The 15081-nt window shown below is 49.1% G+C and overlaps 1 protein-coding gene across 2 annotated transcripts in view; it reads left to right on the forward strand.

Moving 5' to 3' along the window:
• Positions 1–15081, forward strand: part of LOC140389598 (WW domain-containing transcription regulator protein 1-like) — a 190969-nt gene that overhangs the window by 121245 nt on the left and 54643 nt on the right. For both annotated transcript variants that reach the window (XM_072473864.1, XM_072473865.1), the window contains exon 2: positions 13687–13811. In XM_072473864.1, the coding sequence (XP_072329965.1) occupies positions 13687–13811 (125 nt within the window). The remainder of the gene's footprint in view (positions 1–13686; positions 13812–15081) is intronic.

Raw genomic sequence — 15081 nt, forward strand, 5'->3', positions numbered from 1 at the left:
CCTTCGGGCCTGCTCCTCCATTCATTATGATTATGGCTGATCATCCAACTTAATAGCCTGTTCCAGCTTTCCCCCTCATATACTTTCATCCTCTTCGCCCCAAGTGCTCTACCTACCTCCTTGAAAACATATAGGGTTGGATACTTTGGCCGCGCCCACCGCAAGATCACCACGGACAGGACGGAACCATGTAAATGTCCGTTGACCTCCGGCGGGAATTTCCGGTCGGCGGGGATCCCGGCTGAAGAACCCCACCCACGATGTTTTGGCCTCATCTACTTCCTGTGGTAATGAATTCCACAGGCCCATCACTTTCTAGGTGAAGAAATTTATCTTCATCCCAGTCCTAAATGGTCCACCTCAGACTGTGATCCCTCGTTCTGGACTTCCCCACCATCAGAAACATCCTTCCTGCAGCTACCCTATCCGGTCCTGTTAGAATTTTATAGGTTTCGATGGGAACCCCCCCCCTCATTCTTCTGGACAGCGAATACAATCCTTTTTAAAAATAAACTTAGAGTACCCAATTCATTTTTTTCCAATTAAGGGGCAAATTTTAGCGTGGCCAATCCAACTACACTGCACATCTTTGGGTTGTGGGGGCGAAACCCACGCAAACACGGGGAGAATGTGCAAACTCCACACGGACAGTGACCCAGAGCCGGGATCGAAGGTGGGACCTCGGCGCCGTGAGGCCGCAGTGCTAACCACTGCGCCACCGTACTGCCCGCGAATATAATCCTAACCGAATCAATCTCTCCTCATACCTCAAACCTTCACTACACTCTCTCTTTGGCAAGAACATCCTTCCTCAGATAAGTTGACCAAAACTGCACACACTATTCCAGGTGTGGTCGCACCAAGACCCTCTAAAATTCCAGTGAGACATCCCTGCTCCTGGTATCGATCCTCTCCCGCATATCATTTGCTTTCTTTACTATCTGCTGTACCTTGCATGTTTACCTTCAGCGACTGCTGTACAAGAAAACCCAGGTCTTGATGCACATTCCCCTTCCTCAATTTATAGCCATTCAGATAATAATCTGCCTTTCTGTTTTGCTATCAAAGTGCATCACCCCACATTACATTGCATCTGCCATGCATTTTGTCACTCACTCAGCTTGTCCAAATCGCACTAAAGCATCTCTGCATCCTCCTCACAGCTCACCCTCCCACCCAGCTTTGTGTCATATGCAAATCTGGAGACATTACGTTTTGATCCCACATCTAAATTATTAATGTATATTTTGAATAGCTGGGGTCCTAGCACCGATCCCTGCAGAACCCCACTCATCACTGCCTACTATTTGGAAAATTACCCGTTTATTCCTACTCTTTGTTTCCTGTCTGGCAACCAATTTTCTATCCATCACAATGCGCTTTATTTTACAAACTAATCTCTTATGTGGTACTTTGTGAAAGCTTTCTGAAAGTCCAAATAAGCCACATCTCCTGGCTCCCCCTCATCAACTCTACTAGCTACATCCTCGATGAATTCCAGTAGATTTGCCAAGCATGATTTCTCTTTCATAAATCCATGGAGCAGAAGTAGACCAGATGGCCTGTTGAACCTGCTCCGCCATTCAGTATGATAATGGCTGATCTTCAGCTTTCATTTCACTTTGCTGTCCACTCCCCATTTCCCTTCATTCTTTGAGAGACCAAAAATGTGACTGTCTCAACCTTAAATATATTGGATGAATATAATGAATTTGCATTCCAATCTTTGTACTTTCTGTATAAAATGTTAGTTGTTAGGAGCTGAACCACTGTTTCCTTTATTTATTCACTCTGATGTTCCTGGCCTCTATCCAGAAGGCACCCACTCTTCTTGGGCAATCTTGTGAACACTCCAGTACTTTGCCACTATCCGTTATTTCACACGTGAACCTTGGTAGCAAGTAAATGGAAGAAACACCTGCATTTATATAGCACCGTCAGGATGTCCAAAAACATGTTACAGGCAGTGGAGTACATTTTTCCTGAAATGCGACGAACGATTCGCACCGAGCAAATTCCCATGAACAGCAAGGAGGTGATGGCCAGATCGTCTCTTTCAGGGATGTTGGCTGAGGAGTAAATACTGGCCAGGAAGCGGGAGGACTGCCCTACTCTTCTTTGAAATTAGGCTATGGGGTCGTTTGCATTCAACGAAATGGGCAGATTGAACCTTGGTTGAATATCTCATCTGAATGACACCCCATCTACAGTGTCGCACGTTAGTGGTATGTTAATTGTATTATTAAGGTTGAGGTTATATAGGTGCCAGACATTGATTGAGAAAGTTCCTTGAGCACATATAAAGAGAGGCTTTCCTGTAATTTCTGTTGAATTTATTGATTATTGTTTTTCTTAAAACGAGTATAAATAGAGACGCCTGGAACAATTGGTGTTGGTTAGGGAGGAATCAGACATTTTTAATGTTACATTGCTTAAATAAATCTTGTATTACTGTGGATCTTGACGAATAAGTCAACTCAGCATAAAAAGTGTTTGTTCGGTACTAAACATCATTATTTTGCAGATGCTCAGAGTATAAACTGATCCCACTTTACAGCCCAATGGTTATTAGACGTCAGCCTAATTTTTCACCACACAAATGCATGTTTTACTCCCCAGTACCCTATAACTGGGTAGAAGGGAATATACAGACGACAGGGGCTGTGTTGCAAAGGTGCGTGGGAGTTTAATACGTGCTCATGCAGAGCAGACCACGGCGAGGGGCAAAAGTAGAGCCCACCCAACCCACACTTTCACGCTCAGTGTTATCAGTCGATCCCTATTTTTGGAGGGATTTTCCGAGGCTTCAGGGGTCAACCTATACGCCGACATCTTTGGTACGTACTTCACCACCTGGCTATAGAATGTTTAGCACAGCGCTCCCTCAGTATAAGAATGTGATTCATTCATGGTGGAATGCACAGTTCAGCTTATTCCTGTACAAGTGACGAGGAGAGGGAAACACAGGCCAATTGTTTTCTCTCCCTCGTCAAAGAATCCTGAGGGCTATTGAAGATCATTGCCACCCCATAGAACCATAGAGTTTTACGGCACAGAAAGAGGCCTTTCGGCCTATCGTGTCTGAGACGGCCATCTGAGCTAGATGTGAAAAGTGGGCATGTGTGGCGTGGCTTGCTGCAGGAATGTTTCGGTGTGTGTAGTCCTTGAATGCCGAGGCTCAATGGGCGCACGTAGGAGCAATCAGTATCCAACTACCACCATGCTTGGGGCTCGTCGGGCATGCACTCGCAGTCTGGTTCCCTTCTCCACCAACACCCTTCTCCACCTCCCCAGAACTCGCATCACAAACTCTGGTTAACAGTGCAGGGATGGATGAAAGGATGGAACGGTTAAGGCCATTCGCAACAGCTGGACTCACTGTGGTTTTGCGTTGTGATTTTGTGAGTAACCTGTTAAAGACGAAAGACAATTTTTTTAACTGCATGGAAAGGAAAGGGGGCGGGATTCTCTGATCCTGAGGCTAAATGTTGACGCCGTCAGAAACACCACCGTGTCAACACGGCCCCAGGATCAGCAATTCTGGCCCCTACAGGGGGCCAGCAGGGCGCTGGAGCGGTTCACGCCGCTCCAGCTGCGGATCTGGCCATAGAATGGGTGCCGGGGGGATACGCGTATGCGCAGTGGGTCCGGCACGAACCCGGGCATGCGCAGTTCAACCGGCGCGATTTCCGCGCATGCGCGGTGTCCCCCTTGTCCGCGCCGGCCCTGACGCAACATGGCGCAGGAGTACAGGGGTCGCGCGGAAGAAAGGAGGCCGGGAGACAGAGAGGCCGGCCCGCCGATCGGTGGGTCCTGATCGCGGGCCAGGCCAAATCGGGCCCCCCCCCCCGGGGTCGGACCCCCCCCCCCCCCAACAGGCCGCCACTCGACCCTTCAATGCTGAGTTCCCATTGGCTGAGAGCAGGTGTGGACGGCGCCGGTGGGACTCTGCGTTTCCACGACGGCTGCTTGGCCCATCCCGGCCAGAGAACTGGTGGGCTGGCCGCATAGAGCGGCCCGCGACCGGTGCCACACCGGCGCCAATAGCGCCGATTCTCCGCTGAGAATCACGTGCCGGCGTCGGGGCGGCGTGACGCAATTCACACTGGTCGCGGAGATTGTCTGGCCCGGCCCCGGGCTGAGAGAATCCCGCCCAGGGTTTTTTCTAATTACACTCTGAAGCATCAACAGTATTCACCACTTCTTGCTTTGGTATAGCCTTTTTTTTCAACTGAGCTAATAAATACTACAAGTGGCTGTGCAAACACTCAAGTACTGCAGTACATGTGGAACGAGTGTTAGTTATTCGAGCTATAATATTGAAGACTGTGAAAGCAACGATTCAGCCGGGGGTGGACGGGGGTACTGGAAGATATCACCATGAACAATGCGGGAGAGGGGATGTTGAGATATTGGAGGGAGATTCCATTGAACAGACGATGGAGGGGAAACAGGGGAGATACCACAGACAGGAAGGGGGGATCCACAAGGTGATAGGACACTAAGAGCATCCCCTACCCCCAAGTCCCTGTTGGATTATCATAATGTAAGAACTGCAAGGGTTAATGAAATGTCTAGATCAGCCACTAGAGGGAGCTAGAGGTACAAGTATATAAGACATTGATGCTATGCCTTGTGGGAGAGAGAAGTGAAGGAGTTAGTTAGAGTACAGACTGAAGGAAAGATAGTGTGAGTAAGAGCAGATCATAGTTTATTACAGTGTAGAGATTAGTTATAGGTGAGTGTAGATTATATGTTAATTATCAACTGTGTATTATTTAGGAGTACATGTCAAATTCAAATTAGTAGTGTTAATAAATTTATAGCTTTGTTCAAGTTGAAGCTATTTTGTGGTCTTTCTGAACACTAGGCCAACCATCCTGAATTTAGCAACACAAAGAACACCACAGTCCCCATTCCCAGAAACCCTCCGGAGGAGCCAGGATTCCCTTTCCTTTCCCAATGGAGGTGAACAGCAGAAGGCGCGCCAACAAGCTGTTTCCACTACAGATATTGACATCAGGATTTTAAAATGGCAGAGCAGGCTGGATTGACCTATTCCTGCTCCTTATTTCTATGTAGCCATCACGGCATGCAAGTGGGGGAGTCATTTGTGCCACGAACTCCATGCAAGCGGTCTGGTGTACGTACCGCAAGATATGCCATCAACGTTAGCCGACCAGGTGGGGCTCTTATCCTTGGGCTTATGGCTGGAGTCAGGAGGAATATCATTCATGGCCATGGCACCATGATGCTGCCAGACACCATGCAGCAAGCTTTTAGGAAGGTTAATGCAATGCTAGCCTTTATCGCAGGTATAGTGAAATCTTGCTGCAGTTGTACAGAAGCTTGGTTAGACCCCGCCTGGAGTACCTTGTGCAGCTTTGGTCCCCCTAACTCTGAATGGTATTATTGCCATAGACTAGTGCACAGGTCTGTTCCGGGTATGGTGGGACTGACCTATGAAGAAAGATTGGGCAAATTGGGCCTGTATTCCAGTCTAGTAAGACTATAGCCACAATAAACGTGATAGTTGTGAGAAATTGATTCAGTTGAAAAGAGTGTAAGTGCTTGTCTCATTGCAGCGTGCAGTTTTACTGAAAACATTGTATACAGCCGAAAAGGGTGGCACTGCCAACTTGCCTGGGTGCCAGAGGGAATACCAGGGTGCCATACTGCCTGTCCCCCACCACCCAGGGGCCTCTAATGGCCTGGGAGACCCCCCCCCCTCAGGTGCCATTATGACTGGTCAGGCGCGATGCGGCCATTAAAACGCGCCTATCAAGTCCATTATCTTCTTTACCCACTGATGTTCAGAGATGCGGCATCAGATATTGTAAATGCTTTTGTCATTTAAGTTTAAGCTCCAGAGCAGAAAAGGATGCTTTGGCTGTATCCATTGCCACAGATATCATTGGTTAGCAGAGTCAGTCGCCCATAGCCATGTTGAGCTTCCATCTGTCAGGAGAGCAGCACTTTAGACCTTTGCTGGACACGGGCATGAGAGGACACTGGTGCTATTGGAGCCTTGTATCCCTGACTGGGGGTCCTTGGGTCAAAGCAGGTGCTATTTAAATAAGAGCATTTTGGAGTGATATCAGAACTGAGAGGATATACTTATTCTTAGGAAAGGCTGAATGGGCTGGAACTCTTGTCTCGGCTGAGGGGTGACCTGATGAAAGTCTTTAAAATCATGAAAGGCTTTGACAGGGCAGCACGGTGGCACAGTGAGTAGCACTGCTGCCTCATGGCGCTGAGGTCCCAGGTTCGATCCTGGCTCTGGGTCACTGTCCGTGTAGAGTTTGCACATTCTCCCCGTGTTTGCGTGGGTTTCGCCCCCACAACCCAAAGATGTGCAGGGTAGATGGATTTGCCATGCTAAATTGCCCCTTAATTGGAAAAGATGAATTGGGTACTCTAAAATGTATTTTTTTTTAATTTGAAAAAGTGAAAGTCTTTGATAGGGCAGATGTAGAGAAAATGGTTCGACCATTACGGGAGAGTCCACAACCGAAGGTCATAAGTACAAAAAGTGCAACTAAAACCAACAGGGAATTCGGGAGAAATTTCTTTATTCAGTGATGAGAATGTGGAATTTGCTACCACATGACGTAGCTGCTGTATCTGTCCAATTCAATGGTAACCCCCAATTAACATCCTGGGGGTTACCATTGATCAGGAACTGAACTGGACTAGCCATATTAATACTGTGGCTACCAGGGCAGGTCAAAGGCTAGGAATCCTACGGTGAGTAACTCACCTTCTGACCCTCCAAAACCTGTCCATCAACTACAAGGCACAAGTCTGGAGTGTAATGGAATACTCTCCATTTGCCTGGATGAGTGCAGCTACAACAACACTCAAGAAGAAGTTTGACACCATCCAGGACAAAGCAGCCCGCTTGATTGCTTCCCATTCCGCAAACATTCAAACCCTCCGCCACCGACGAACAGTGGCAGCCGTGTGCACCATCTACAAGATGCACTGCAGGAACGCGCCAAGGTTCCAGAGACATCACCTTCCAAACCCACGACCACTACCCTCAGGAAGGGACGAGGAGCAGATATCTGGGAACCCCACCACCTGGAGGTTCCCCTCCAAGTCACTCACCACCCTGACTTGGAAATATATCGCCGTTCCTTCACTGTCGCTGGGCAACATCCGGGAATGCCCTCCCTAACAACACAGTGGGTATACCTACACCTCAAGGACTGCAGCGGTTCAAGAAGGCAGCTCACCACCACCTTCTGGAGGGCAACTCGGGATGGGCAATAAATGCCTGCCTAACCAGCGATGACCACATCCCGTAAATGAATTTTTAAAAATTTGGATACTTTCAACCAGTTTACTTCCTCAAAGTTTTTACCTAGGCGTGTTTTAATAGTGAGGAGAACAAAGGACAAACACAAGTATAAATTTAACAATCTTTATTAAACACGCAATTAACCCATAAATTAACCCAAAATACATAATACTAGAAACACCCAAGATTTGATTGTACAAAGATGGCTTAATTGAACTGTGTGTCCGATTCTTGAGTCCCTTTGGTCCGTCGTCACAAAGACGGGTCTCGCTGGCAGCTTCTTTCTTCCAACCTTCCTTTTCAGATGTCCCGATTGCCTCTGCCTGGAGTCTTCACTGCTGATGTGCCTCGGGTGCCTGTTTTTATCCCCCCTCCCTTTTCTTCCGTTTTCCATTTCCCGTGGCTTCCTGCCAATGATGCTTCCGAAGGGGATCTCAACACCCAATAGTCCGGGTGATGACCGTTTGACAGGACATGTGAGCCCGTCCCAGGTGTCCCATCTCTGGGCTGGTTTGGCACACTGGGCTAAATCACTGGCTTTAAAGCAGACCAAGGCAGGCCAGCAGCACGGTTCAATTCCTGTACCAGCCTCCCCGAACAAGCATCGGAATGCGGCGACTAGGGGCTTTTCACAGTAACTTCAATGAAGCCTACTTGTGGTGGTGTGTGCTGCACTTAATCTGTTCCCATATAACGTAACGGCAGAAATGCTGGGTGCCCGAGAGTCTGGCTCGATCTGGGCTGCTGACAATAGACCGATGCGTATCAATAGAGTGCGATGGTCTCCTGGTGGATGATTGACGGGTGTGTTCCAGACATGTTTCTGTGTATTTGACTTTGGTCAAGTCTGAATTCTCCTCCCCCCGCCTGAGCTTTGACTGCAGTTTGAGTTAAAGTGCCCAATTCTTTAATTTAAAATATCCAATTTAATTGGGCTCAAAACTAGGCCCTGTCAGGTCACCACATAGCCAAGACAAATAGTACAGATGTTTTTAAGGAGAAGTTAGTGAAACATCTAAGGGGTTCAAGAATAGAAAATATGTTGATAGAGATATGCTGCCTCACAGGGCCAGGGACTGTTCAATTCCAGCTTTGGGTAACTGTCTCTGTGGAGGTTGTACGTTCTCCCCGTGTCTGCGTGGGGTTCCTCCGGGTGCTCCGGTTTCCTCCCACAGCCCAAAGCTATACAGGTTAGGTGGATTGGCCATGCTAAATTGCCCGTTAGTGTCCAAAAGGGGATAGGGTGAGGGCGTGTTGCCTAGGTAGGGTGCTGTTTCAGAGGTTCGGTGCAGTCTCGATGGGCCGCATGGCCTCCTTCTGCACTGTAGGGATTCTGAGTTCAGTGAAGGGATACGGGAAGAGGCTCTTGTGAAACATAAAGGCCAGCATGGATCAGTTAGTTGGAAGGATCTGTTTCTGATGCTTTAGGCTCTGTGGTCTGATGATCACACTGCTGACCCTCGCCCCTGGGAAATTGCTGGAGGATGCCTGGGTTTACCCGGTAGTCTACCCCACTGCAGAGGCTCCATGCTACAGCATAAAATTCCAGCAGGTGTTGGGAAGTGGCCCTTAACTTGGCACTGGATGAACCCAATTGGCCAACTCCCTGAATTCCACTGCTGGCAATATCGTGTAGTGGTGGGAAGGTATTGGGACTCGCTTCTTGTCACCTTCCACCACCATTATTTCAGCCCAGCTACCCCCCAGCCTGCCTCCAAAGTGCTGGTGAAATTCACCCTCTGTAACTGCTTACGTACATGAGGCTACATTAACAGGCTTAATTATGTGCAAAGTGACAAAGTAAGTTGTGTGTAAAACAAATTGTCTTTGCAGTCTGTCTGCATGGGGTATAGTAAATTTCTAATGGACAGCATAGGTCTGGAAGACCTCTAAAGCAGTTTTCAGCTGAATGGGAATGAGGAAATTAGGTGCAGCCCTGGGAGATTTGTGCCTCTTTTTATTGAATACACGTGTGCAGTGTTATCTCTAAGAGGAACGAGCGAACATGTTGAGACAAGTTCTGCAGGTTGCACAATGGGGCCCGTGCCTTTCACACTGCACTGTACGTTTTGTTGGGTGGTAGCTGTGCAGCCTGAGTGTTTGACACAGAGATCAGTGCAGTCACAATAGATTTTTTTTTAAAATGAGAACATTGGGGTGGGTGAGTCAGAAAACGCCCTGAAAGCTGTGGTTTCTTGGTAGTGATAACTGCACGCATAGGAAGACTTCAACTGTGCCATGAAGTGAAAGAGAGCAAAATATCAAAGGGTCTACTTGATTAGTCCAATATCACGGTGGCACATTATGTTAGTTCTCCCACCTTTCTTTCCCAGGGATCAGTTGTGACTCAGTGGGCAGCAACCCTTACCTCTCTGTTGCTAGTTTGTGGATTCAAGTCTCGCCCTAGAGTTTAAGCAGAAGGTCAATGCCCAATCTCCAGTGGAGTGTGGCTAGGGATGCTGCCCTTTGGTGATATTAAACCAAGACAAGGGGTGTGAATCCCGCCCCGCCACCCGACGCCGGCTGTCGGATTCTCCGCCGCCTGTTTTTCGGCGGGGGCGGGAATCGCGCCGCGCCGGCCGGGGGCCGTTGGCAGCGGACCCCCCCCCCCCCCAGCGATTTTCCGGCCCGCAATGGGCTGAGTGGCTGCCTGTTTTCGGCGGGTCCCGCCAGCGTGAAATACACCAGGTCCTTACCGGCGGGACCTGGCTCTGTGGACGTCCTGCGGAGTCCTTGGGGGGGCACGGGGGGGGGATCTGGCCCCGGGGGTGGCCCCCACGGTGGTCTGGCCTGCGATCAGGGCCCACCGATCCGCGGGCGGGCCTGTGCCGTGGGGGCATTCTTTCCCTCCGCGCCGGCCGCTGTAACGGACCGCCATAGCCGGCGTGGAGAAGAACCCCCCTGCGCATGTGCTGAGATGACGCTAGCACACACTGGCACTCCCGCGCATGCGCCAAAACCGCGCCGGCCGGCCCTTCAGCACCGGCTGGCGTGACGCCAACCCCGCCGGTTAAGATCCCTTAACACTACTTGAAGAAGAGCAGGGTAGTTGTTCCAGCTGTTCTGATCAATACTTATCCAAGGTTTGGTACATTATTAGAGTGATTATGTTTCAAAAGGATTTTTAAATGGTGGTGAAGTGATTTCGGAAGTCCCCAGGTTGTAAAGGACGCTTTCCAAATGCAAGTCTTTCTTTTTTCTCCCGCCTCCCCTTGCCTCACTGCGAGTTGCCAGTTTAGCCAGACAACTTAGCTGAGAAGGAAATAAACAGAGCCCAGAGGGGAAATCTGAGGTTGTGTCGACTTTATGTCCCTTCAGATGTACAGCTGAAGAGTGATATTTCTAATTATTGTCTAAATTTGGGGAATGGTGGAGCTGAGAGATGTAACAAAGGGGAGAAAAGGTGGGAGAAATTAAGGGAAGGTTTCCAGTGTTACGTCAGAGTGTCTTTTTAAAAATTATTTCATGGTTTGTGGGTGTCACTGGCAAGGCCATCATTTGGTGCCCATCCCGAATTGCCCTTGAACTGAGTACCTTGCTCGGCCATTTCTGAGAGCGGTTAAGAGTCAACGACTATGCATCTGGAGTCACAAGTAGACCAGACCGGGTAAGGATGGCCGATTTCCGTCCCTAAAGAACATTAGTGAGCCAGAAACTCTTCACAGTGCAGAAAGAGGTCCCTCGGCCCATTGAGTCTGAGCTGTTCTCTGAAAGAGCATTCTACCTCTCCCCCTGCCTTATTCCCGTAGCCTTGCCCATCGTTTTTGCAACAATTGACAATAGTTTCATGGTCACCATTACCAAGACTAGATTTCACTTCCAGGTTTGTTAATTGAAGTTAAATTCCACCGGTTGCCATAGTGGAGTTTGAACCCAGGCCATGAGCTTGGGCCTCGGGATTACTAGTCCAGCAGCATTACCGCCATTCCTTCTTCCCAGCTGTGCTTTCAAAGAACAAAGAACAATACAGCACAGGAACAGACCCTTCGGCCCTCCAAAAATGCACCGGTCATGATACCACCCTTGGCCAAAACTCTCAGCACTTCCTCGTGCCGTATCCCTCCATACCTATCCTATCCATGTATTTGTCGAGATGATTTTTGAGTGGAATTAATGTATCTGCTTCCACAACATCCCCTTGCAGCGTGTTCCAGGCACTCACCACCCTCTGTGTAAAAAGCCTGCCTCGCACATCTCCTCTAAACTTTGCCCCGCGGACCTTAAACCCCTAGTGACTGACCCCTCCGCCCTGGGAAAGAGTGCCTGCCCATCCACCCTATCCATGCCCCCATTATCTTGTCGACCTCGATCAGGCCGCCCCTCAACCTCCGTCTTTCTATTGAAAACAGTCCAAGTCTATTCAGCCTCTCCTAACACCCTCCAGACCAGGCAACATCCTATTATGGGCGGCACGGTAGCACAGTGGTTAGCATTGTTGCTTCACAGCTCCAGGTCCCAGGTTTGATTCCCGGCTTGGGTCACTGCCTGTGCGGAGTCTGCACATTCTCCCCGTGTCTGCGTGGGTTTCCTCCGGGTGCTCCGGTTTCCTCCCACAATCCCGGAAGACGCGCTGTTAGGTAATTTGGACATTCTGAATTCTCTCTCAGTGTACCAGAACAGGTGCCAGGGTGTGGCGACTAGGGGATTTTCACAGTAACTTCATTGCAGTGTTAATTTAAGCCTACTTGTGACAATAATAAAGATTATATTATTATTAAAATCCTTCTTTGCACCCTCGCCAAAGCCTCCCGATCCTTCAGGTAGTGTGGTGACCAGAATTGCGCGCAATATTCCAATTGTGGCCTTACCAAGGTTCTGTACAACTGTAGCATGACTTGCCAGTTTTTATACTCCATGCTCCGACCAATGAAGGCAAGCATTTCATATGCTTTTTTTTTTCTTTCTATTTTTATAAATGTAGTGTACCCAAATCATTTTTTCCAATTAAGGGGCAATTTAGCGTGTTCAATCCACCTATCCTGCACATAGAACATAGAAAAATACAGCACAGAACAGGCCCTTCAGCCCACGATGTTGTGCCAAACCTTTGTCCTAGATTAATCATAGATTATCATTGAATTTACAGTGCAGAAGGAGGCCATTCGGCCCATTGAGTCTGCACCGGCCCTTGGAAAGAGCACCCTACCCAAAGTCAACACCTCCATCCAACACTAAGGGCAATTTTGGACACTAAGGGCAATTTATCATGGCCAATCCACCTAACCTGCACATCTTTGGACTGTGGGAGGAAACCGGAGCACCCGGAGGAAACCCACGCAGACACGGGGAGGATGTGCAGACTCCGCACAGACAGTGACCCAAGCCAGAATCGAACCTGGGACCCTGGAGCTGTGAAGCAATTGTGCTATCCACAATGCTACCATGCTGCCCTTAAGAACAAATAAATCTACACTATATCATTTTACCGTAATCCATGTACCTATCCAATAGCTGCTTGAAGGTCCCTAATGTTTCCGACTCAACTACTTCCACAGCCAGTGCATTCCATGCCCCCACTACTCTCTGGGTAAATCTTTGGGTTGTGGGGGCGAAACCCACACAAACACGGGGAGAATGTGCAAACTCCATACGGACAATGACCCAGAGCCGGGATCAAACTTGGGACCTTGGCGCCGTGAGGCAGCAGTGCTAACAACTGCACCACCGTGCTGCCCTTTCAAATGCTTTCTTGACTACCTTGTCCACTTGTGTTGCCACTTTCAAAGATCTGTGCAACTGTACTCCCAGATCTCTCTGACTTTCTATATTCCTAAGAGTTTTGCCATTTACTGTATATTTCCCCTCTTTGTTAGACCTACCAAAATGCATTACCTCACATTTGTCTGGATTAAAATCCATTTGCCATTTCTCTGCCCAAGTCTCCAACCTATCTCTGTCTTGCTGTATCCTCTGACAATCCTCAATACTATCTGCCACTCCACCAAGCTTGGTGTCATCGGCAAACTTACTATTCAGACCAGCTACGTTTTCCTCCAAATCGTTTATGTAGGCTACAAACATAGGCCCAAGCACTGATCCCTGTGGAACACCACTAGTCACAATCTCCCATTCAGAAAAACACCTTTCTACTGCTACCCTCTGCCTTCTGCGACCGAGCCAGTTCCGTATCCATCTTACCACCTCATCTCTGATCCCGTGTGACTTCACCTTTTGTACCAGTCAGCCATGAGGCAACTTGTCCTCCGAGCACTATGCACGTGGCATGAAGTTCTTTCGGAAGCACAGTCGAGTGCGATGGAGGCAATCGCAAAGGAAGTTGCATCTTAATGGATTCTCCGCGCGTACTGCATATGTTGAATTGCTACCAGGGAGGAAAAGATTATGTTGAGTCTAACCTTTCGTTCAATCTTCTTATTTTACAGCCATGTAGACAGGATAACAACATGGCACGATCCACGAAAGACCATGAGCCAGATGAACCTAAACACAGCTGGGACCTCAAACCAGATGCAGCAGAGATCCATGCCTGTCACCCATCCGAATTCTGGTCAGTTCTTATTTCATGAGCACAATGAGTAGCTGTCGTTTTTTAAAACATTTAGAGTACACAATTATTTTTGTTTCCAGTTAAGGGGCAATTTTAGGGTGGCCAATCCACCTAACCTGCACATGTTTGGCAAACAGGGAGAGGATGTGCAAACTCCACACGGTCGGTGATCCGGGGCCGGGATCGAACCCGGGGCCCTCAGTGCCGCGAGGCAGCAGTGCTAACCACTGCACCACCGTGCCGCCCTAATGAGTAGATTTTGTAAACCAGGTTTCAGACACTGTTGTAGGGCACTCAGCTTCAACAACCAAAGCATAATGATCGGACCATTTTGAGAATCTCCCAGACTGAGCTGCCACTTCCTTGCTTCCTTTAATCTCTGGTGTATTGATTTTACATGAAATTGAGCGAGCTGCTGGAATCCAATTTGGAAATGACTCCAAGCTCCATTTTTCTCACGACAATATCTGTTGACATCCACTTTGCTTCAGCTCCCGGGTGCCTGTCTTTGGCTGGACGGGACATCCAGATCCATGGGGCGGGATTTTCCGTCCCGTGACACCTGTTTTCGGGCGCAGTGCGCTCCCGCCGGCAGCGGGATTCTCCGCCCGGGCAGCCAGCCAATGGGGGTTTCTCATTGTGGGCACCCCCACGCCATTGGGAATTCCGCGGTCGTGAGTGCGCTGCCGGCGAGACGGAGGATCCCGCCGACGGAGAACCGAGCCCATGTTCTTTGCTGCACGTCCCTTTAATTCTGCAATTTGAATTGCTCTCAGCAACGTGCCAGTAGGTTGTAACCATTCGACCTGATCATCAGCTACTCCTAGATCGAGTGAATCCAGTGGGGTGACCCCTACATTCTTGTTGCGGTTTAATGGTCTGCTGCTGTTGCCATTTGTTCTTTATACACTGTGCAAGAAACAGACAGCAGCTGATAAACCCCCCCCCCCCCCCCCCCACGCCACCAAAAAAACACCCCACAGTGATAACGCGTTGCCAACGAGCTAAACAGGCTGAGAGTCATAGAGCCACACAGCAGCCATACAGCAGTGAAACAGGCCCTTCGCCCAAGATGTCTATGCCGACCACCAAATACCAATCTATACTATTCCCATTTAACAGAGTCATAGAGTGACTTAGAGTCATGAGAGTGGAACTTCCGCCCCCTCGGTGAGGGGAAGTTCGGCCCGCGAGAGCCGCCGACCAATCTGATTGGTCAGAAGCCCCAGCTGCCCCAGCAGTGCCAGAACTGAATTGTAAGTGGATCCAC

This window comes from Scyliorhinus torazame, chromosome 14, assembly GCF_047496885.1.
Source record: "Scyliorhinus torazame isolate Kashiwa2021f chromosome 14, sScyTor2.1, whole genome shotgun sequence".
Classification (NCBI taxonomy): domain Eukaryota; kingdom Metazoa; phylum Chordata; class Chondrichthyes; order Carcharhiniformes; family Scyliorhinidae; genus Scyliorhinus; species Scyliorhinus torazame.